The sequence below is a fragment of the Nicotiana attenuata genome, unplaced genomic scaffold (genome assembly GCF_001879085.1).
Source record: "Nicotiana attenuata strain UT unplaced genomic scaffold, NIATTr2, whole genome shotgun sequence".
In the NCBI taxonomy this organism is placed as follows: Eukaryota; Viridiplantae; Streptophyta; class Magnoliopsida; order Solanales; family Solanaceae; genus Nicotiana; species Nicotiana attenuata.
The window spans coordinates 62,308-86,541 of NW_017670778.1; the positions used below are offsets into that span (position 1 = coordinate 62,308).

At 36.8% G+C, this 24,234-nt stretch overlaps 1 protein-coding gene and 1 long non-coding RNA gene across 4 annotated transcripts; both read right to left on the minus strand.

The window, feature by feature from the left end:
• Positions 1-5,498: 5,498 nt before the first annotated feature.
• On the minus strand, positions 5,499-6,182 carry LOC109243234 (FBD-associated F-box protein At5g38590-like). Its single transcript, XM_019410147.1, has one exon. The coding sequence runs from the start codon at positions 6,180-6,182 to the stop codon at positions 5,499-5,501; it is 684 nt and encodes a 227-aa protein (XP_019265692.1).
• A 4,022-nt stretch (positions 6,183-10,204) lies between these two features.
• Positions 10,205-14,315, minus strand: LOC109243242. Of its 3 annotated transcripts, none has more exons than XR_002070525.1 (3): positions 14,228-14,315; positions 13,269-13,783; positions 10,205-12,317 (listed from the first exon to the last, which is right to left on the minus strand). It is a non-coding gene; the product is annotated as an uncharacterized LOC109243242 (long non-coding RNA). The 3 variants fall into 3 exon arrangements; XR_002070526.1 differs by having other exon boundaries at positions 10,205-13,062; XR_002070524.1 differs by having other exon boundaries at positions 10,205-13,783.
• Positions 14,316-24,234: the final 9,919 nt, after the last annotated feature.

The following is a 24,234-nucleotide window of genomic DNA, read 5'->3' on the forward strand; positions in this document are numbered from 1 at the left end:
GAGCAACTCATCGCATTTGTGAAGGGTAGCTGGGGCACCTCAAGTTTGCATTTGCAAAGTGGGTCAGGGGGTGCAATGACTCATTATTACGGAAGAGAGGGTTTTTGACCAGGGTAGGTAGATCTTGGTATTGTCTAAGTCCAGTTAAAACCTGACCCTGATATCATCTTGGTGGTCATTTATATTTTAAAATAGCAATTGTTCACTAACTATTGTATCCGAAAATAGCAGCTTGTCGTTGCTCTTCCTCGATGAGAGGGCACTGATAGGTCATCGATAGAAGTTTAACAAGTATATGTATGTGTTATAATATGAATAAGTTAATTATTCATTTCATAGGGATGACTTAATGGCAAAGTAATCATAACTTCGTATATTTGCATTACTATGATATGTTTCTGGAAAATTTATACCATGTGTGATTATATGAAGTATTCTTAAAAAATGACAACCACTAAGGTTATTTATTGACCACCGCAGAGGTAATTTTATAAATTACTATCATTGCCGGCCCTTCAATCATTAATTAAACTAATACCCCATAGTTTTGCGAGCATGTGTATATGGATCTAGTCTTGCATTATACCTACCCTGGTCAATTTTAGCATATAGGAACAACGTAATCATTCACAGCTGATAGATATTTGTATAGAACCGCCACGCCTTTCTTTTACACTTAATTTAGCTTTAGTAATTTACTCTTAGCATCATAGTAATTTCAGAAATGTCAATAAGTATTCCTGATTACTAGTCTAAAATAATTAAGATGAGAGTTACTATGTTAGTAGACATACCTACTAACACACACTAATATGAGTATATCTGGGTTTTCCAGTAGCGTAACCAATGGTAATGATAGCAATTATATGTTAGTAGACACACCTATTTGTTCTAGGATTTTAACCATAAGGATATCCTAAATTATGAACAATTACAGGAGGTGGATCAACTATCCTCACTTAACTTATCAGAAGCCCATTTAATTTATTTTAGTGTTCCCTGTAAAGACAGAATGTGAAAGCTTACTCAACCTACTGGAATTCATTATACCCATTTGTCACCTACACCCGGATAACTTGTATTGTCTTTCATCCATTTCAACCTAGGGGATGGATAGACTCCGGAACATGGGGATATTGGAGTCCAATGGGGTGGACTTCACCACCTTTAAGCTTGAGGGCAAGGCCCGCAGATGGTGGCAGGCTTACCTTCTTAGCATGCCAGCAGGTTCACCTCCCTTGACTTGGGATCAGTTTTCACATCTGTTCTTGGAGATGTACATACCACCTTCTGAGAGAGAGGAGCTTCGGGGTCAGTCTGAGCGACTCCGTCAGGGCCATATGTCTGTGACCGACTATGAGGCGAGATTCACTGACTTGTCTCGCCATGTAGCTATTATACTCCCCACAGACGCAGAGAAGGTGTGGAGGTTCATCGCGAGTTCCTTTAAAATTATGCCTTCGAATTATTTCATTCAAGAACCCAAAGAAAGAAAAAGGAAACTCCCTTGTCTCTTCAAAATTCAAGAAAACTCTCCTCCTTCTCCATTGCCATGGCCATTAGCACCTTGTAAAAACCCTAAAACTCATTTCATTGCTATATTGCTACAATATTGGTACATAGTGAACTATATTTTACATAGATATACTATGTACTACACTTAGCAGAACTATTGCATTTGAGGAAATAGTATCCATAAATACCTCTTACTTGACCACCGCAGATGATCAAGTACATATACTTTGAGGTTGAATGTACACCCTCAAAGTGCGAGTCATGAGTGTTGTAGATCCGACTATAGTTTAACTCTGATAGTCAGAAAAGGTTAATAGGTCAATAGTTACAAATAAGAAGTCAATATCTAACACTCATCACATATAGCATGGGTTTATCCACTAAAACCGGGTCAACATTACTTGCTAATAACATCTTTTGACTATTAACCTAGCATGTAGGGTTAGTAACAAATTCCCACATCGTTATTTAGTAATCTGTACATTACAACCCATTATCATTAATAGTGTAGCTCAATAAGAATAAGGTATCTCCGGTAGGTTGATATTTTAGTCTATCCATGGGCCAATGACCGAGTTCCGTACCAGTTTTCAGTTCACTTTATAATACTACTCGCCTGAGTTTCGTACCTGTTTTAGTGCACATTTACACGTAGATGGGCTATTAAGTTTGAGATGATTAAGCCATTTAGAGTATCTGAGTAACTTATAAAGTGAATATTTATTTTGTGTGTTAATGAGGATGGGTATTAAAATATATAATGTCGCATATCCCTCATCAACTCGTAGTTATTTAAGGAGATAAATAACTATTTTCAGGAGTAATATTTACCCCATGTTTTGACTAACATAAAATGCTCTAATCGGCTGAAATACGGTCATTGTGGCATGTGATAACATACAGGTGGTGGTTTTATCAACATAATCATGCCACACTTTATCATAACAGAATATTCAGAGCTTTCAAAGCATTAGATATATTCTTGCACACTTGCCCTCTAAAAAATATTATCTACGTAAATCGTTTTGATGCAATAAGTGGTTTTTGAATAATAAGGCGATAATTGCACATCTCAATTATACTTCAATATACTAAGTACTATCTTTCAGACTATGTATTCAGATACTTCGGAATACAATTTTGTTGTGTTAGAGTTTATGTAATGTAAGCGTGCGGTTTACTTTGTAAATGGTGATTAACTAAATGAGTACCTAAATCAAAATAATATTTACATGCCTGATTTAGTCGCTAGTTCAACCAGCTCAGAACACAAATACAAGATAGCACTCTAAAGTGTAAACTCAGCAGAAAACCCAGACATTATTTACTCTAGTGTATTGATCCCCGATGTACTTCTAACAGCACTGAAGAATATTTCCCTCGGAGCTTTCGGGACCCTTAGGCCCGTGCAAATATACTATATCCCCTAAAATATTCGCTAGGATACATCAACCAGATTTGTCTATATCCATGAGGGTTTTTGACCAGGGTATTTACATAACCTTTTGTTCACTTTGTAGTTAGTGAACAATTGCAGTCCTTCAACTTATTATATCAGAGTCCACCCAATTTTATCCTAGTACATCGTTATCCCCCTCTAGGGCGACCTTTACCTGCCCGACCCTGTTGAACCTCTGCAATATTCGTTCATATTTCATTAGGTGATTTATAATTGTAAGCCCATAATATTGGTATATTTCATCTGGCCTCTTACATACCTAAACATTATCCAGGTATGTAAGAGAGCATTCCTCATCATTTCTATTTTCAAGATTTAAGTTGATTTAATTTTGGTAAACTTAACCTATTACTTCATGGTACTCCGATACATTAGAGTAAGTGTGTACACAAACGGATATGTGGCATAGCACTACCTGGATACACTTTGATCGTAAACATACATACTTGTTCACTTCTATTTTGGGGCCTTCAAATTTTAGGGGCCTAAGGCGGCGGCCTCACTGTCCAAGCCTTTAGAGCCACCTCTATAGACGCTTAAAGTAGGCTTTGTTCCGATTGAATATATGTAGTAGGTCCAAAGTTTACCAATCAAATACATTTCTCTGTCATATATGGTTGATAGGGAGAGTTTTTATACAGGTGCAACTCACGCCATCAACCATGTCAGCTAAATGTGTCCGATTCGTACACTTTGGGCTTACGATATGTGTTCAATCGGATCAAGGCCTGCTTGAGGTGTCTAACTGAAATCGTGACAACTTTATATGTCTCCGTATGCATTCAACCTATAAAATTGGCCCTGGTAACTCAGTTGGAGAACAAAGGCCCCTAGAAAGTAAGTTGATTCACATGGTGTTTTATGTATCTTGTCCTTCTATTCATTAACTTCTTTGGTTTTTTCTTTTTCCTTTCTTTTGGGGTTCAATATTTCGGTTGCTGCTTCCTTCAAGCCTTGAACAATCCCAAAATGCTTATTTTTTATTACTATGATGGAAAGACAAACGACTTGATCAGACGAGAGTAAACTTTACAGATTATATACTTCTAATCCTGAAGTAAATTTCATAACTATGGCTTTTTTTCCTCAATTTGTTATGGAACAGAATCACAACACTTTTGCACCATTAACACAAAGGTCACAAGAAATCAGCGATACCTTCCCTTAGTTCATTATTCTTAGATATGGCAATTAAAAGCTATCACCTGGCGATAACATGCTCAAGTTGTAGGACTGCAGAAGAAATAGTAAATATTTTGGGTGATGACAAAGACCAAAAGAAGTAAAGCTCTTTGTACTCACCTCTTACTAAGTTACACATTATTAACCAATCAAATTCAATATAATCTCAAACGAAAAAGTGATGTTGCAGAGATGTATACGATGACATTAGCTGGTTGCATATACTATGTGTGGCCAAAGGATTTTCCAGGGCAAACCAAGAAATACAGCTGCGATATAGGAGCTTCATTCTTGAGATTAGTGGCGCTGCCAGGAATTTTGCAAAGCATATTCAAAATTTAATACATATTTAAAAAAAATTAATTTTCGAGATAGGTGTTGGTTACTCTATATGGCTATGCCGATGAATGTGTAGGAGATAGGTGTTGGTTACTGAGACCGTAGACTCACATGTTCTCAGGTTCTTTTATGTTGTAATACTTCCCGTTGGTAATAAAGTTATTTATTCACCATAAAAAAAAGACTCAATTAGCAACGATGTTTAATTTCCAGCAGCAAGGAGCTTATAATTAAATGCGCGTAAATTCAGAATATTCACAAAACGTACTGCAAATTCATATGAACTGGAGAGAAAACAGATCACCAACTTAGTCATATTTAATAAATTAACTGCATCACCAATCTAATAAAAAAATAAACTTTCTCCTTCTCCGTAAGGAGCTCATATTTACAATCAAATTTATAGTCTTTTACACCTTTTAATTGGCTGTGCAAGGGCTTGATATTCTTCATATACCTTAAACGATCGGTGAAACATGTAACCATTTCAACAGTTGAGGTTAGGATGAGTTTCCTAGGATGACAACTCCATAGCAAAGCATCCACAAAAGTAGGGAGCCCACTACGTGACTTTATATTCACATTTAAAACGTTTACTTGGGGGATAGCAACTCTGTGGTAAAATCGCAAATCTTTAATTTTGATCTCATTGGACTTGTGAAAATGAAGGAAACTTGAGACCAAGAGATTGAGCTTAATAAGAGTATCCTCAATTTACGGAACCATGAAGCACTGAAGTTGTTCCAGTACCAGAAATCAAGACGTATATGTGAGCGCTTCAATTGGCTTGACTCTTTTGCAATTTAAGATTAGGAATTTGTTCTCCCATATACTCAAGTGATACCAAATTTGAAGCATCAACCTCTCCAGCTATGTCCTCGCGATCCTTAGGGATTGACCCCGCAAATCTTAAATCTTTACAGACATTGTCTAATATTAAACTCTCAAGAGATTGAGATCTAGAAAAAAGGTGCTGGAGAAATCCATCGGATATATTCATACCTCATAGCTCTAAAGATTTTACATTCTGACATTCGACAACATCCAACATAGGAGACTCTTCCAAAGCACCACAACAAAACAAGCGTTCAAGAGTTGGTGCTTGAATTTTAACACGCTGGTTTCCACGTGTCCTAATGAAAACTGACTTGACTTTTTGATGATTCAACAACTCAATCTTTTCCAACCCGGGACAATACTCAAGGATGAAAATATCAATCAAGGGACAACTATTAATTAGAGTTTGAAGCATGTTGTCGTCAAACCTTACATAAGACAGAGAAAGCTTTCTCAAAGAATGATAGTTTGCCACACCACTAGATAATGAACCCCGCAACATAAGATCACAACCCTCGAGAACCAACTCTCTTAAAGATTTTGCTGCCAAGATTTTGAATACAGGCAAAGGGTATGATCGAGTCAAGCGTGTAGGATCTCCATACACTATATCTTTTACACCATTTTGAAGAGCGACATCAAGCCACTTATCAATCGAAGGGAAAATAACTTCACTAGAATAAGACTCTAAACAATTTAAAAATTCAAACTTGTCAATAGGGATATTATTGTCGCTGTATCTCTCCACGATTGCGTTTGTTATTTCCGCATCCTTATAATAACGAGCTCTAAATTTTAAGTTGGGAAGAGTCAACCAAGCTTGTAGCCATGTTTTGGAGAGAATACTCATCTTGGCTGCTCTTTTTAAAGAACAATAAGAGAGTATTTTTTGAATAAGGCTATGTCTGTTGTTACTCTCGCCATCTTCGTTGCTACAAATTCACTCAGAATTTATAGATTGCGTCTTTATATAATAAAGTCACACTCCTACAACTACAAGGAAAACTAAAGGAAACCCTTTTATAAGCAGAATTCTACCTCGCTTAAAACTTAAAAAACTTTGGACTTGGATTTAATTAAGCCAAGTTCGGTGTTATAATTTAATGGCTTTTTGATAATCCTAAAAAAACCTTGGACTTGGATTTAAGGAGTACCTAGTGAATTAGTCTCGATCAATAAAAACTTTAATAAATTTAGAAATTGATCCTCCTTTGATAATTTAAAAACCACTCTATCCGGTTCTAAATAAATGTCTTATTAACTTTTCAAATTTGGTATTTAGAAAATAAGGTTTCATCTTCTGTTTTTCCTTAACATTTTTACCATTTTCTTTTATACTTTTTTCTTCCAATTTAATGCATTTTTTCTTTTCATCAAAACAGAATAAGAAAAAAAAAAAACAGATGTGACGACCCAAAGGGTCATCACCTGTTCTTAATTGACTTCTGTGTCCCCAAGGCCTTGAAAACCTCATTTAGAGTTGCCTCAATTTGCGTAAGCAGTCCGGGCGCGTAGCCGGAAAGCTTAAATATGAAATTCTGTGAAAATGCTAAGTTTTGATGTTAAAATGAATAAATTTGACTTTGGTCAATATTTTGGGCAAACGGACCCGGACCCGTGATTTGACTGTCCCGGAGGGTCCGTAGGAAAATATGGGACTTGGGCGTATTACCGGAATCTAATTACAAGGTCCCAAGCCCGAGAAATGAATTTTTTTGTAAAATTGTTTTCTGAAATGGTTTATGGAAATTTGAAGTGAAAATTGATTAGAACGTGTTGGTATCGGGTCCGTATTTTGGTTCCGGCGCCCGGTACAGGTCTTATATATGGTTTAAGTCATTCCTGTAAAATTTGGTTGAAAACGGACGTCGTTTGACGTGATTCGGACCTAAATTGGAAAATTTGATGTTTTATGAAGATTGAAAGAATTTATGGATTTTGAGGTTTAATTCGATGTTTATGATGTTATTTTGGCGATTTGATCGCAAGATTAAGTCCGTAGGATGTTATTGAGGTTGTGTGTATATTTGGTTTGGAGCCCCTAGGGCTCGGGTGAGTTTTGGATAGGCCACGGGTTGCATTTTTGAACTTAAAATTTGCCGGTATGAACTGACATGCAGGCTTCGCTTTTGCGAAGCCAGGCTCGCAATTGCGAGCCCGCAAATGCGACAAATTTAATCGCAAAGGCGAATATGAGGAATGGCAGCCTTAGTCGCAAATGCGACTTCATCATCGCAAATGCGATGATGGCTGGGAGGCTGACTTATCGCAAATGCGATGCAAGTTTCCCAAATGCGAAAGTCCTGGACTTCGTCAGTGTTCGCAAATGCAAACATTATTTTCGCAATTCCCACATCAGCGTGTCGGGGTTCGCAATTGCGAACCCCTGTTCGCATTTCCCATAACTGAGACCTGCATTTTTTTTATACTTAGCCGATTTTGAACCATTTTTAACATCTTTTCAAAACACAAACTCCTTTGGGCGATTTTCCAAGAACAAACATTCTTCCAAATCGATTGTAAGTTAGTTTTTACTCATTTCCTTCAATCATTAACAACTTTTAACATGATTTCAACCTAAAATCAAAGATTTTCATGGGGGAAATTGGGTGTTTTGGGTAGAACCTAGGTTTTTCAAAAATTGGGGATTTGGACCTCAATTTGAGGTCCGATTTCAAAACAAATTATATATTTGAATTCGTGGGGGAATGGTAATCGGGTTTCGGTTCGAACCTCGGGTTTTGACCATGTGGGCCCGCTGGGGATTTTTGAGTTTTTGGGTAAAACTTTGGGAAACTCATTTTCATGCATTGAGGTTGATTCATTTAGTGTTTATTAATGTAATTAAGTAATTTGTGATTAGATACGAGCGAATTGGCGGTGGAATCAAGGGGTAAAGCTATAATTGAAGCTTGAGTTGTGTTCAACGCATCGAGGTAAGTGTTTGGTCTAACCTTAGCTTGAGGGATTAGGAGTTGAGTCATATTTGCTATGTGTTTTCTTGTGGAGTACGACGTATAGGCATGGTGACGAGTATCTATACGTCGGTGTCGAGCATGATCGTGAGTCTTAAATTGATATTTGTTGTATTCTTGAATAATACTATGGTTGCTAATTGTGAGAAGATCCGTGGTATTGAGCAAAGACTTGGATTATTTTCATAGAAGTTATTTATGAGTTAGAAATGGTGATTATGGAGATGTTTAGAAGTTGAATTGAGATTGGTTATAGCTGGTTCTCCCTTGCCGGGACGAGTATACTTGTACTGTTGAGTTCCCTTGCGGGGATAGAGTAAATTATGGTTAATCCCTTGCCGGAATTTTTGTTATGATTACTGTAAGTTGTATACTTGGAACGGGTTGCGCGCCGCAACATATATTATATTGGATCGGGTTGCACGCCGCAACAGATATATTATATTTATTGGATCGGGTTGCACGCCGCAATGGTTATATATAAATACATATGGATCGGGTTGCGCGCTGCAACAGTAGTGTTATTATAATGTTTTGGATACCGTACTGTTCCTTCATATTTATTTAGTTTCTGTTATGTTGAACTGTTTCCCCGAGGCATGTACCCCCTCCCTTTTAACTGCTCATAACTTGTTTATTTTTCTGCAATATATTATATATATCTGCACAGGTTTATCTGGGGTCTAGTCCTAGCCTCGTCACTACTTCGCCGGGGTTAGGCTAGGCACTTACCAGCACATGGGGTTGGTTGTGCTGATACTACACTCTGTGCTCTTTTGCACAGATCCAGGTACCGAAGCAGCATACGGTGCGCAGCAGTAGTTCGGGAGCCACCCTTTTGTCCACCGAGACTGCGAGGTAGCCTTGCATGCGTCCGCAGGCCCGGCGTCTCCTCTATCTTATATTTCATTCTGTTATCTCATGTTTTCGAGACAAACAGTGTTATTTTTCTTTCAAAGGATTGTATTTAGTACTCTTAGTAGCCCATGGATGTTGTGACAGCAGTTATTAGGTAGAAGCACATGTTGATTTCCGCATTTTGTTCGGCTTATACTTAAGTCTTCCGCTTTAATTTCACATTCCGCTGTTATTTAAATATTTATCGCTTGTTGTTTTGAATGATATAAAGGATTTAAAATAAAGGAATTAGGAGTTTATGATTTGTGGCTTGCCTAGCTTCTACGAGTAGACGCCATCACGACCCCTGAGGGTGGAAAATCCGGGTCGTGACAACAGATGTCACACAGTCTCTTTGTGATTCAGTAGACATTCTACTTAAAAACCTTTGACAACCAAAAATTGGATAAGTAGCATGATGAGTTTGTAACAGCCCAGCCCGCTAGTGATATTGTGCAGTCTGGGCCTAGGCCCTACAGGTTTAAAACGCGTCACTAGGTCTAAGTCTTGTTAACTTATATACCCAGCATCTCTCTTGTATTTTGCCAATGTGGGACTTTATCAAATGTTTGGGGGTGCTATAGAGATAGCGAGTCCCTCATTCCACATCTTGAAGAGAAATTCAAATCAGGCAAAGAATTTGACAAATATAATAAGCCCTAAAAATACTAAAGAAATTAGGAAAAAATATCAAAACTTACCACGGATCGAAGGCCACCATGAGAGCCCCAGTCTATCATAACAAAAGACATCCAATGTCTATCTTTTGAACTATATGTAATTTTCAAATAGAAACAATTGCAAAATTATATAACATTCTCATGAATTGGCAAGTTAGTGGATTTATAAGATATCTTCTCTTCACACTAACAACCACTAGCAGTCTAAAACAAAACACTATCAGACTAACCTTACTCTGGCGAATATTCTGAGAAACCCCATGGTCTAAAATGTTGAGGAAAATTGTAATGAAACGGATGTTAGCACAAGTACATGACGGTGAAACAAAAGCTGTCATTTGTCCATAAATTTGCATATTCCATGCCAAGTGCTGGCATCTCAGAAGAAGTAAAACAGAGTTCATTGGTTTATACCATACTATAACTACATCTAATCGTTGGTATACTCTATTTTAACATACTTCACCACTGAATCTGAAAATCTCTCCCCTCTATCATTTGCATTCTGCATCATTTTTAATTTACAAAGCAAAAACGTAAGCATTTAGTGTGATTTGCTCCACCATTTGAGTTCGCCGAACTTCTGTGATTTGAAGTGCCGCTATCACAGAATAGTTATTCCGTTCTATCCTGAAATTAATCCGAAACCTTGTGCAACTGTGAGAGAATTAAATTCCTTAAGGACACACAAGGAACTTATGGGCTTGGAATTTTCTGTTTTTTGTTCCTGAAACTAACAACTTCTGATTTTCTGGTTTGAATACATATTATTAACAGGGACTGCTATTAAGTAGAGTCTGAAGAAGTTTTCGTCTAAACTTAGATAAGATAGAGAAAGCTTATCCAAAAAATGACAGTTCGCCACACCACCAGATAAAGAAACATTCATTATATCACAACCCTCTAGAACCAATTCTCATAAATATTTTGATGCCAAGATTGTGAAAATAGGCAAGGGATGTGATAAAAGTTCTATATATGATAGATGTTTTACACTATTCTGAATTGCAATGTCGTGCCACTTATCAATCAGAATGAAAATTTCACAAGAATAAGATTCTAAACACTTTGAATATTCAAACTTTTCAATAGGGATTTTGTTGTCCTTGTATCTCTCCAGGATTGAGTCCACTATTTTCGCGTCCTTATAAAAACAAACTATGAATTTTAAGTTCACAAGAAAATACTTTCACATCCCATGTCTATTTTGGAGATAATTGCATATTCTGTGAAAGAATACAATATAAATGATGGGAAGCAAAAGCTTGCTTTAAAATACATTAAATCTTTCTTAATTAATCCATCATGGTACTCCGATATATTCTGATTATTAAATGACAGATTAAATAAGATTTTAATTCTATGACAAATCAAGTGGATAAAATGGTAGATAAACCTCGTTTTTTTAAGTGTTGTTGTTAAACATTTAGTCAAAAAAGCCAAATAATTGGTAGTTCGAGGAATGAAAGTTGTTAGAATATAAAGCTCTTTGCCTAGCACCTTACCAACAGCATCAGTTGGAGAAATTTCAGACTCATCCACTATATTTTCGCTCACTGCTAGCTCAAATTTTTCCTAAACACAATGCACATAATCAAAAAAAATTGAGCCAACATTATAAATTGAGCATCTGGCAAAGTAAGGAAATCAGATACATTTGCGCTTAATTTTTTAAATCTTCCACACATCCTTAGATCACCAAATGAGCCATGATAAATACACAAGTACCAGTAGTAAGTGCTGGTGGTGTATTAGAGAATTACAAGAGGACCTTCAAATGAATTTCTTGTTGATTGTTAAAGAATTACAAGAGGACCCTCAACTAATGATTGTCAAACAATATCTAACCAAAAAAATACAAAATCCACACCAAAACTTCTAGAGACACATAAGCCAGAATTTTGAACGCATCGTGTTGTAATATACTTACTATATGAACCTATTAATGGGTTAGATCTTCTATAAGGCACTTCAGTTTTGTATCAATCCACAAATTTTAATTTACACTCAACAAGTATATTCTAGTTAAATTCATATAATCCTATATTGTCCACCCGAACTTCTCTGTAACAGAGTATTTTCATTCAACTTTCACTATAGGCAGTAAGTTTTCTAGATATCCTATTTGTGGACCTCATTATAATATTTATCGTTCTGTGCTAGGTCTCCAATCGCATGGTGGCTAGTGAGAAAGGTACTTCAGAAAGGAAATAATAACAAGCACATTAGGCATGTTGCAATCAGTAGCACTGGTGATAGTTAATAGCTCATCGAACTATACACAAACCACTCCATAGTAATCAGTAGCATTGGTGACAGTATATAACTTACACATATTTCTTTTGCCTCCTCATTCACATATGATCCATCTTTGTTCGTATGTGTAGCAAGATAAAGTTGTGCTCGTCCAGGCTTTCTCCCTGTCTCAGCCATCTATGTATGGAAAAAAAATTAAGAATAGATTAACTACAGTAGAAGAAATAGATACATAATCTAAAATTAAATAGTAAAGTAAGATAAAGGAAGTGAGCCTTTTGGTATCTCCTTGTGAATCTGTAATATAAAAAAACAATGAAACTCAGCATTAGTTGATATTAACAGATAGCTTACTACATGGTTCAGAGAAGATAAAACTTTCGAGTCAGAGATCTTGATATTAATTAATAAAAGCTTTAAGGATTAGTAAGACCATAATTGATAATACTACAATTTTCTCATGTATTACTGAAATGTGCTGTATGTTGGTTGTATTGTTTTGTAAAGAAACTTCTATATGTATTGCAAGAAAATACTACAAACACCTTGTAGCCATCTCATACTCAACAAAAACTTCTATATGTCTTGCTATTGGAACTGGCCAATAGCAAGACATAAAAAAACTAAGAAAGCATGAAACCCTCAAAGTTCAACCTAACAGTGATCTCACAAAAAATGAACAGGTTAAGATTCACAAGATTGTCAAAATCATTTCGGCACATTTCATGGGACAGTGTTCGCCTTTTAAGCCACTGTAAGAGAGAAGGAATGAAAACATTGTAAATGTCACGAACAAAAATAAATACCTTCAAAAAAACCAAAAGAATGCACTCACAAATATTGCAGAACTTCATAAAATAGATAAAACAATGAGCTGGTTTCAAGCCAGTCCGACCCTTAGTAAAAGCACCAATGTAACGATCTGATTCACACAAAGGGATGAGAGGGATGAGTAGAACAGAGGAAGAAAGAAGAGGAGATGAGAGGGAAAACAAAGAGTAACAACTTTAGCCTGCCTCACATTTTGCTCGTTACTGCTAATTGAAGACTACAAAGTAATACATTTCGGTTATACTTTAATGTCCTATACATCAACGGCAGAAATTATAACGAAAGGATAATGATTACCTATTCCATTGACAGTCCAATGATGTGAAGACTCACGTTTAGCACATTTATTGGATGTTGCTTATGGTGGTGTGGGATTAACAGGAGGTTGGAATGAAGGAGTTGGTAGTGACGTCGCCTGAAACGAAGGAGTCGGCTGAGTGGAAGGAGTTGTCTGTTCCGTGGCTTGAAATGAAAACGTTTGCTGTCTTGTGGCTTGAAATGAAGGAGTTGACAGTGTTGTGGCCTGAAATGAAGCGGTTTGCTGTCTTGTGACTTGAAATGAAGGAGTTGGTAGTGATGTCGCCTGAAATGAAAGAGTCGTCTGAATGGAAGGAGTTGTCCGCCCCGTGGCCTGAAATGAAAGAGTTTGCTGTCTTGTGGCTTGTAAAGAAGGAGTCGGCTGCAATGTAGTCGGGAATGAAGGACCCAATTGTGATGTCATATCTTGTGTCGCATCAATAGGTTGTGAAGGGGGCGCTGATTGGACTGACTTATAATTTTCAGGTTCTGGAAACGTTTGGTTTTCGGCATATCTGCAATCAACAAATACGGAGCAACTCTTGTGCAACACTCCAAAAGTAAAGAAAAAAAATTACAGACTTCAAATCCTTAGAACATAAGCAAAGTTAACCAATTTTTCAGTGAAGAACAAGCAAAAAAGTAAAACGTTTCTAGTGCATATAAATTTTCGAAAATTTCCACAACTATTAAAAAAATACTTCAATTAACAATGAAGAAAGAAAAAATCTGGTACAAATCAAAAAGCATCTAACATAAGAAGTAGTAATTGGGGAACAAACAGTTGGTAGAAAGCTTAAACCTCCTGTTAATCCCACAACCAACGTGAATTGATTTCAACTGGTAAAAATATCTTGTTCCTAAAATACCACAATGGCTGAACGAATATCTTGTTCATCAAATGGGTGAAATGGTACCCGTAGATAGACAACTTAACAATATATCCAAAATCAAAATACCTGTAGAGAGAGAATTTCAGTTTGAAGAGATTGTGGTTCCCTGCAGAAAGAGAGAGAGAGTCTATTAGTCAGAAGTGTGAAAGGCAGAAATTTCTTTTAGGAATTTTTACACAAAAGCTTAATAACCTATTTATTTTAAATAAATATCATTTTAAAAAATTATATTATATAGCTACCTTTTACCCTTTATAGCAAAATATCTAATTAAGGTTACATCCTACCCTTAAGCCACCATATACGCTAATTCTTATTTCTCTCTCTCCTTTTTCAGATTTTCTCACATAATCACGTTAAAATTCACAAACCACGTTCTCTCTCTCTTTGATACACTTTACTCTCTTCTCCCACAAAACCATGATTCAGATTTCTTCTCCCACCCACATTGCCTAGGTCTCCCTCGTTCTCACTCCCCAGTTAATTTCTCTCTAAAATCTCGGTTTTATTTTCTGATACAAGTTCTTGTGGTAAGTATTTAGCTTCTTAGATTTTGATACAAGTATTTAGCTTCTTAGATTTGGATACAGATTTTTGTTTGCTTCTGAAACAATAACCATTGTTATTGTTTATTCAACAGAAAGCTATCGTTTTTCTTTCCAATGTCGGATTCAATGTCACACAAGATGGTAACCAGATGTATACCCACCAAAATACTCAATTTCGATGGGCCCTCTTTCTCTTTGCAAATTACTCAAGCGGAGTCGGAATATTCAGGTGTATCAGCAACTACAACTTCAGAGAGAAGAACTAAATTACACAATGACAAATCGAAAGAAGTCCCAGTTGTATTCATATGTATTCAACATATTGTATTAATCTGTATTCAACATCTCGCACTCTTATGGATTCAACATCTTGCATTAATATTAATTTAACAGGTTGTATTCATCTATATTTCAACAGGTTGTATGTATCTATATTCATTAGGTTGTATTTATCTGTATTCACCAGGTTATATTCACATATTTTCCACAGGTTTTATTCATATATATTTTACAGGTTGTCTTCATATATATATTTAGATGTATTTACATATATTAAGAGTCTATGAGACCTTTATACAATACATATTTAGACCTTCATATGTATATAACAGATTGTATTAATATGTATTCAGGAGTATTTGAATACATGTATTCAATATTAAGAGATCATATACAATCCCTGATACAAAAGTCTTTTTTTTTTTAGTTGTATTTATATGTATTCGGAAAAAAGAATCAGTTCTGATGAATGAAATATTACATCTTTTTACAATACAATCATATCGTATTCGAATACATGTATTTAATATTCAGAGATCATATACCAACTAATCTATTTATTCATATCTGTATTCAGTGATCATGAATTAATATAATAGTCGTGTTGTAATTATGTATTCAGATTTAATATGCCAACTAAATATATGCAGAATATATTCGCGAAAAAAAGCCAACATGTATCATTGGTTGACCGATTTCTGTATATGAATTTATCAGTTCTCTGTTTTATTTGTTGAACACAGAAGCACACACGAAAAAAGAAAAAAAACGAGAAAAGGGAAGAAACTGACTATCGGTGAATGCTATGTTTTGATGTATATAACGTTTTAGGAAAAAAAATCAGATTATTCGCGTAAAAAAATGATTATGGGTGATGTAATTGGGTTAATTGAGTTATATTAGGAGTCTATTATGTTAATTTATACACTTTCCGTTAAAAAAATCTGAATAGACCTGGAATTGCGCAGTTTACGTTACGACATACAGTCGAATACAGTCACATACACCCACATACATTCGTCATCCAGCTGTAGCCCCATGTTTCGCGCCGACTTTTGCTACTGTATTCATGAATATAGTAGCTTAAATACATCAAATACATCTTATAACGACAGAAAACGTATCTACAATTCGTAATATAGCAAATGGTATCTATATAGATAGCTAATTACCACTAAAAGATAGTGCTTTATGAAAATTTCTCAATTTATAACCCCCTTAAATTGTTATAATTTTGTGGGGGATAGCCAATTGCCGCAAATTTATGCAAATTACGGAGGTTACTCATACCCTCCGCAAATAAACCTCCGCAATTTACCCATTTTTTTGTAGTGAATGTTGTATTTATGCTTGGTTGTAATTGAATTTGGGGATTTGTTTTCCCTGGAAAAAAAAAAGTAATTGAATTTGGGGACAATGAAAAGTTTGCAAAAATTTCCCCCACTATTAGGAGTGTCAATGGTTATCTTAAAAATTTATACCATACTATTTTGGGGTAACTCTATTGTGCATACCAAAAATTTGATATTTCAAAGTTATCTCGGTTCCTCTTAGATATCGATGTGGCTGAGCAAATTTTTAGTACTATATTTTAAAAAACGTTAAGAAAGGTACTTTATATCTTAGGATGTCTTGCTTGTTATGTGAAATATTATGTGACGACCCGACCCGTCGTCACGTGAGTTACCGCCCTGTTTCCTCCATTTTCTTCTTCTTCATGCTTCATTATAAGAGTCTTGTGTGAACGAGTTGATTTGGATTGGTTTTAGAAGGAAATGAGACACGTAGTCTCTTTAGGGAAGGTTTGGTTTGGAAAAGTCAACCGGATGTTGACTTATGTTTTAGAGGGCTCGGATGTGAATTCCGATGATTCGGTTAGCTCCGGGGGATGATTTGTGACTTAGGAGGGCGATCGGAAGTGATTTTGGAGGTCCGGTGTAGAATTAGGCTTGAATTGGCGAAGTTAGTATTTTGGCGAATTCTGATTGATAGGTGAGATTTTGATCCGAGAGTCGGAATAGAATTCAGAGAGTTGCTGTAGTTTTGTTATGTGATTTGGGATGTGTGTGCAAAATTTCATGTCATTCGGAGGTAATTTGGTTGAGTTTTTGATCGAATGCGTATTTCGGAAGTTTTTGAAGAACTTAGGCTTGAATTCGATGTGAAATGATGGTTTAATGTTGTTTGAGGTGTTTTTATGATTGGAACAAGTTTGAATGATGTTTTAGGATGTGTTGGTGCTTTTGGTTGAGGTCCGGGGGCCTGGAGGTGATTTCGGATGGTCAATTGGACCAATTTCGGCCTTTGAATGTTGCAGGTTTTTCCAGCTATTTGTTGCAGAGAATTCACCCTTCGCGTTCGCGTAAAGAGCCACGCGTTCGCGAAGAAGGAATTTGGGAGGCAGGTGAATTACTCTTCGCGTTCGCGTGTGTGGGTCCGCGTTCACGGAGGGCTAGCTGATTGTGCATCGCGTTCGCGTGGCAGAAGCCGCGAACGCGTATAAGATTTGAGGTTCAGGGATTTTTAGTCTTCGCGTTCGCATATGTTCAGTCGCGTTCGCGTATTGGCCTGTGAAGAAGCTTCGCGTTCGCGGGGTGGTGACCGCGTTCGCGAAGGGCATTTTTGGGCAAATGGAAATTTGAGCATCGCGAACGCGAGAAGGCCCTCGCGTTCGCATTGAAGAAATTATCACCTGGGCAAAATGGTTTTAATAACATTTCCTCCGCGAGTCTAAGGTATTTTTTCACCATTTTTGAACATCCTTGAGAGCTTTTGGACGGGATTTGAAGAGGGATTCGACTGGGGTTGATTGGAGGTGAGTCCTATGACCTAAATACATGATTTAATGGTAGAATCAACATAGAAATTTATGAAAATTAATCAAAAAGGGGGAAAAGCTAGGGCTTGGATTTTGATATTTCAAAGTGGGTTTTGATGGGTCATTTGAGCTCGGATTTGGGAGTTTTTGGTATGTATAGACTCGTGGCGAGATAAGGAATCCGTTGATATAAAAATTTTTGGAATTCGAGAAGTGGGCCCGGGGCTCGGGTTTTGTAAATTTCGTGATTTTCGATGTTTTTTCGATTCTTTTCGATTGGGTTATGTTCCCTTAGCCTATTGTGATGTATTCGTTGCGGTTTTGATCAGATTCGACGGGCGAGGAGGCCGATTTGAGAGGCAAGGGCATAGCGAGCTAGGATTTTGGCCGGCTTGAGGTGAGTAATGATAGTAAATGATATCCTGGGGGTTTGAAACCCCGGATTTGCACAACGTAGGGCTATATTGAGGTGAAACACGCGCTTCATGACGAGCGCGGGGTTGTTTACTACTGGGGATTGTGACTTGGTTCGTCCCGATCGATATTTTTACCGCGTATTTGACTGAAATGTATTTGTTATCAACATGATCTGGGCCTATTGCCATATTTTGGGCTTCATGCCGACTACTTGAATCCTTCGTGGATTTTTATCACTATTTCCTCACTATTTTGGATATACCACTTGCACTCAGTCCTGTTGATTATACTGTTTTACAAACTCAGCTGCTTTAATTGAACTTTGAGACTTAAATGATATTTCCACTGTTGTTTGGGCTGAGCACTACTATTTTATTGATGCCTGAGGGGCATATGATGTTTTCTGGACTGAGTGAGGTTGAGGGCCATATGTGAGGAGGCTTTCAGGCCTTGTGAGTGATGTGAGGAGGCTTTCAGGCCTTGTGAGTGATGTGAGGAGGCTTTCAGGCCTTATGAATGATATGAGAAGGCTTTCAGGCCTTATGTTGATATAGCGCTTGGGCCGTAAGGGGCCACTCTGGAGTCTGCACACCCACAATGAGCGCGGGTACCCACATGATCTGAGAGTGAGCCCGAGGGGCTGATATTATGCTGAGTGACTGATACTGAGCCCGATGGACTGATACTGTTCTGAGCGATTGATACTGGGCCCGAGGGGCAGATTTCTACTCACTATTTACTTGTTGTTTTATCTGATTTACCTGTTTTTAAAAGGAGATCTCATCTGACCTTTACTGTTTTACTGCTTTAAGTGATTTACTGCCTGATATAGAATTGCCTTGTGCACTTATGTGTTTTCATGCCTTCAGTTATTATTTATTATTATTACTCACTGGGTCGGAGTACTCACATTACTCCCTGCACCATGTGTGCAGATTCAGGCATAGCAGAGTCCGCTCCTGAGCGCTGATTCTTTCCAGACCAGACAGTGATTTGGAGCTATGAGGTAGCTGTTGACGTCCGCAGCCCCTTGTCTCCCCGATTTTACATCATTTATGTTTTTCTTCAGACTATTGTATCGGATATTACTCTTTGTAGACTTATAGCAAACTCTGTAGTAGCTCATGACTTGTGACACCCCGGTTTGGGCTGTGTCGGGATTGTTTTCCCTTGTTATTATCGCTGATTCCGCATTGTTGGCTATGTTAAGCATGTGTTAGAATTGTTAATATTAATTAATTGCTTTAAAAGAGGTGTTTGCGTTGTTCTGGCCGGCCTTGTCTTCACGAGAGGCGCCATCACGGCCGGATTGGGAATTTGGATTGTGACATATTAACAAGCTCCCAAATCCGAATTAGTCAAGGATTGATCAGGCATTGCAGCTCGTAACTGAATGAATCTTTTCTGCTGATTTCTAAATATCAAGATTAATAGAAGAATCTTCAAATCCATGTCTAATCATTCTAGAAGAAGTTAGACTTTTTACTTTATCCAGAGAAGGTGGACAGCATCCATAAGTTAAAAAGAAAATACAGCAAATTCATATGAACTGGAGAGAAAACAGAACACCAAACAAAGCAAGCTTTACGATGATTCAAGAGGTAAATCTTTTCAAATCCATGGACTTCACCACAGTTGATTAAGTGACCAAATAGTAAATTCCAGATATTTGTGAATTTGGTACATTAGAGTAAACATATCATTTGTATTGTAAAACCTAAACTATATATAACACCAATTCATAGTCCAAGCGACTATGAATTCATTATATCCCGAATCTATTAACTAAACTACTCATTTAGTACCCATTTGTCATCTGGGTGTTAATAAATGGGGATCCTTTGATCAGCTATAGAGTTTATGGTAAAGTTACACATGATTTGAAATGACAATTGTTCACTAACTGATGGTACTTTAGTTGAATCACTTTCCATTCTAATTTTGTAAATGCCCTTATTTGTTAAATATAATCAGGATGAATTCGAAAATATGAACAGGTTATTCAAGATTTAGGTATTATACCAGTTATGTTTATTCCCATCCCCTAATGCCGTGGAATAGGTAGAATCTTCTAATAAGCATTTCAGTGCTGTTATGATATATATACACCTCTTTCAGATTATTTATTCTGAGGAATAAAAGGTTAAGACATACACAATACTTTTTTCTTAAGATTACTACCAGATGCTGAAGTAGTACCTCCTTTTCTATTTTCTCGATTACCCCGATAAGTAACATTATTACAAACTCTTTTTACAGCATTAAACATATTGTGAAAATTTAACTACTAGCAAAAATTAAATATGCAAATAAAATAGTAAATAAGAGAAAGAGTTGGAGGGAGTGCACCGAATTCGGCAATAAATTAAACACTTGATGATTTTGCAACTCCAATATTGCAACGAAGAAACGTCAATTGTTCAAAGTTTGAAGTTCAATTGTTCAAACTTCAAATAATATATAATACTATCAATTAAATTTAAAAAAAATGAGAGCCAATTACTAATCCCTAACATATCTTTCCGCACATATGCAAATAATTTCCTTACATAGTGACTTTACATATAGTAATTGACAAGCTGCCAAGTACAAATATTTTACACATGACCACTTGGGTTCACATAGCATTATTTAAATAATCTATGCACGGTAGATGTGATACATTCTGATTTTGATGGCATTGAAAATAGGTATGTTGTCCGAGAGTAGGTCTGACAGCGTTATTATTCAAGGTCGTCGTATTATTAATTGACCTATAAGGGGACCATTCACTTAAGTTGTAATATCTCATATACACCATGATATTCACATATAATGGTCTGCTTAAATTCTTTAGTTGGTTAGGTTGAGTTGGACAACATACCTATTAGTAGATAAGAACATGGTTTAGTGATTAAGATCATAGTTCTTTAAACACATTGATCACGAAATAGTATTACTCCTAAAATTACTTTATGCTATTGTTTCAGTATTTTCTTAAAATCCTTCTGAATTTTGATATTAAGGACTCGGTATTTAGTTAAAAATCTTTTTCTATTTTCATTACATCTTGTACCAATGAGCAGTTAATGACTGAGTTTGTGTCATTAACCGTAATGAATATTTATAGACACGATATTTTTATAGTTCAATAAGTGTAATTTCACTATAGTAGCCGAATTTAGGTGAAGTACAAAGTAATCATAAATATTCTCGGATATGAGTAAGGACGACTTAAATCTCGGAATTTAGGGGATATAGTATACTTGTGTGGCTACCGAGTGTCTCAACTTAAATCTCGTCTTTACTTTATCGAGGTCAGTCTTGATACTCACTGGGTACCAATTTTAGTGTACTCATACTACGCTTCTGCACATTTTTGTGCAGATCCAGGTACCTCATTACATGTTGGTCGTTAGTGAGCTAATTCCGAGTTGATATGGAGACTTCAAGGTATAGATGTCGTTTTGCTTGCAGGTCTCGGAGTCTTCTATTATTTCCTTATTACTGTTTATTGTATCCCAGACAGTGTTGTATCTTGAGAATCATTATGTACCTCTCGTAGAGTTTATGACTTGTATTATCGGGTTTTGGGATTGTGAAGACAATACAGAATGCATAGCCCAATTGAAGTGAGCCGGGTTTACTGAACCCTGGTCAAAAACCCTCTCAGCATCTGGTCCCTGTTTAAGAATTCACTATGTACTTGATAGTCATGCCATGAGCATTTTGGGAATAATATAAAAATATTAGGTCTACATATTAAGAGGTATATCAAGATTTCAATAAGTATCATATCAAATACAGAGGTCCACAATGTTTTATCGGGACTTGATCAGTATACCCGTGTAATCAAAAAGTTAAGACTCGAAAATTTGCTATGCCTAGTGTAGCATATTTAACGGTGTATTAACGTTTAGTTAATACACGCCAAAACGGCATGTGACATATCCGTCTGAATGTGCATGAGAATTATCCGTTAATCTGATAGATATAAGTATATAATTATTATACACTATGCCTTAGGTCATATAGTAACATCTTCTTGAGTTCTCATAGCATTATGTCATTTGCAATAAAAAAAATACAAGATTAATGTCACCCATCAGAGTTTATCCCATTAACATAATAGATTACACTTTCATAATTGACTTTGACTCCCCCCATATGGGTTACAAAACCGCGTTCACTATTTGGGTAATTAATGTGTACACATATCCTTTCACCCTAGGCCAAGAGAGAGGAAATTCTTATTAAATTTTGGGATGGTTTACAATGGGGTAAGACCCCTATATTTATAGAGGAAAAATGACTTAGCCACAAAGTAAAACTCTCTTAAAGACAGACATTCACCCCGATTACAATTCTATTAATAATACAATACTTTAGAGTGGAATGCCCCACTGTTAATCCCTTGTTACTGTACTTATATTAACTCAAATCAATTATTATGATGGGTTTTCTGATGGGTTTTATCAGCGTCCCGGTAAAACAGTGTAAATACTATTTGACAGTTGAAGCGCTATCCACTCAATAAGTATTTGAGTGATATAAGCCTCTTAAAACGCTCATGTTTCTAAACTAACCCAGTCCTTTAGTGTAGCAGATAGTATTTCTCAAGCCTTTTTATCTACTCAGACGGGGAGAGCTATCATGTTATTCGTACTTTAAACAAATATCATAGCAGATATTTGGCGCAAATGCTGAGCAATTTAGTGGAATAATTATGTCACGATCCCAAATACCGGTCGTGATGGCGCCTATCACAATACTAGGCAAGCCAACCAATCAATTAACTACAACCCTTTTTCCTTTAACAATAAGCCATTTTCTAACACAGGTTTAAATACCAAATTTCATTGTAAATTTCTAAAGCAACAGACAATATGCGGAAGTCAAATAAACAGGAAATTACACAGCCCTATAAATCTGGTGTCACGAGTCTAGAGCCTCTAATACAAGTCTGAAAACCTACTACATCAATAGTCTAGAAAATGCAGAAAGATAATAAGATAGGCAGGAGAAAACAGGGCTGCGGACGCCATGCAACTACCTGGAAACCTCCGTTGACACACTGAATCAGCTGAACAACCCTCACTCGGCCGCTCGGGCACCTGGATCTGCACACAAGGTGCAAGGAGTAACGTGAGTACACCAACTCAGTAAGTAACTAAAGTAGATAAGTACTAAAAGCAGTGACGAGCAGTTCAAAAGACATATAACCGAATACTCAACAAAATAGCGGATCAACTTTACCAGTTTAAAACCAATTTCTTCATAAAAATCATCATGTTCAGTTTAAACACTTGATATCAGATACTTAGCAGTATATTCAACAGAGGCTTATTTAAAGAAGTGTGAAATCAGTGGAAACATCATAACTGGGCCCCTCGGGCAAGGGATCACTCAAAATGTAGCCTCTCGGGCCTCTCAGTCACTCGTGACTCAACCCTCGTCACTCAGTTTCACAATATCTCATAATAATAGAAATTATAATAACCGCTGCGGCGTGCAACCCGATCCATATATTTATAGTCGACTACGCTCACTGGGGTGTGCAGACTCCGGAGGGGCTCCTACAGCCCAAGCGTCATATTGCTGCGGCGTGCAGCCCGATCCCATATATATATCGCTGCGGCGTGCAGCCCGATCCAATATGTATAACTATCCTCACAATTTGGTTCTCAACCTCTCTCAGCCCTTAACCTCACAGCCTCTTGGGCACAACACTAGGAATTAGGGAACTCAGCCCAAACAGTCCTGACGATTAGGAGTAGAGCAATAAAACCAGTTTTATACATTTGAATAGGTAAAACATGACTGAGGATATGCTTCTAGCAAGTGAGGTGAGGAAAACAGTCAAAATGCCCCTAAGGGTTTCTACAGGTCGGCACAAGGCCCCAAACATGCCATACAGCCCATAATACAGTATAAATATCCAAAATACGGAATAATATAATATTTCCAAATCAAATACGCTGCTCAATAGTCGCTACGGGATGGACCAAGTCACAATCCCTATCGGTGCACGC

Coding starts and splice junctions, on each gene's coding strand:
- LOC109243234 (XM_019410147.1), bottom strand. CDS start 6,182: ATGAGTATTCTCTCCAAAACATGGCTACAAGCTTGGTTGACTCTTCCC.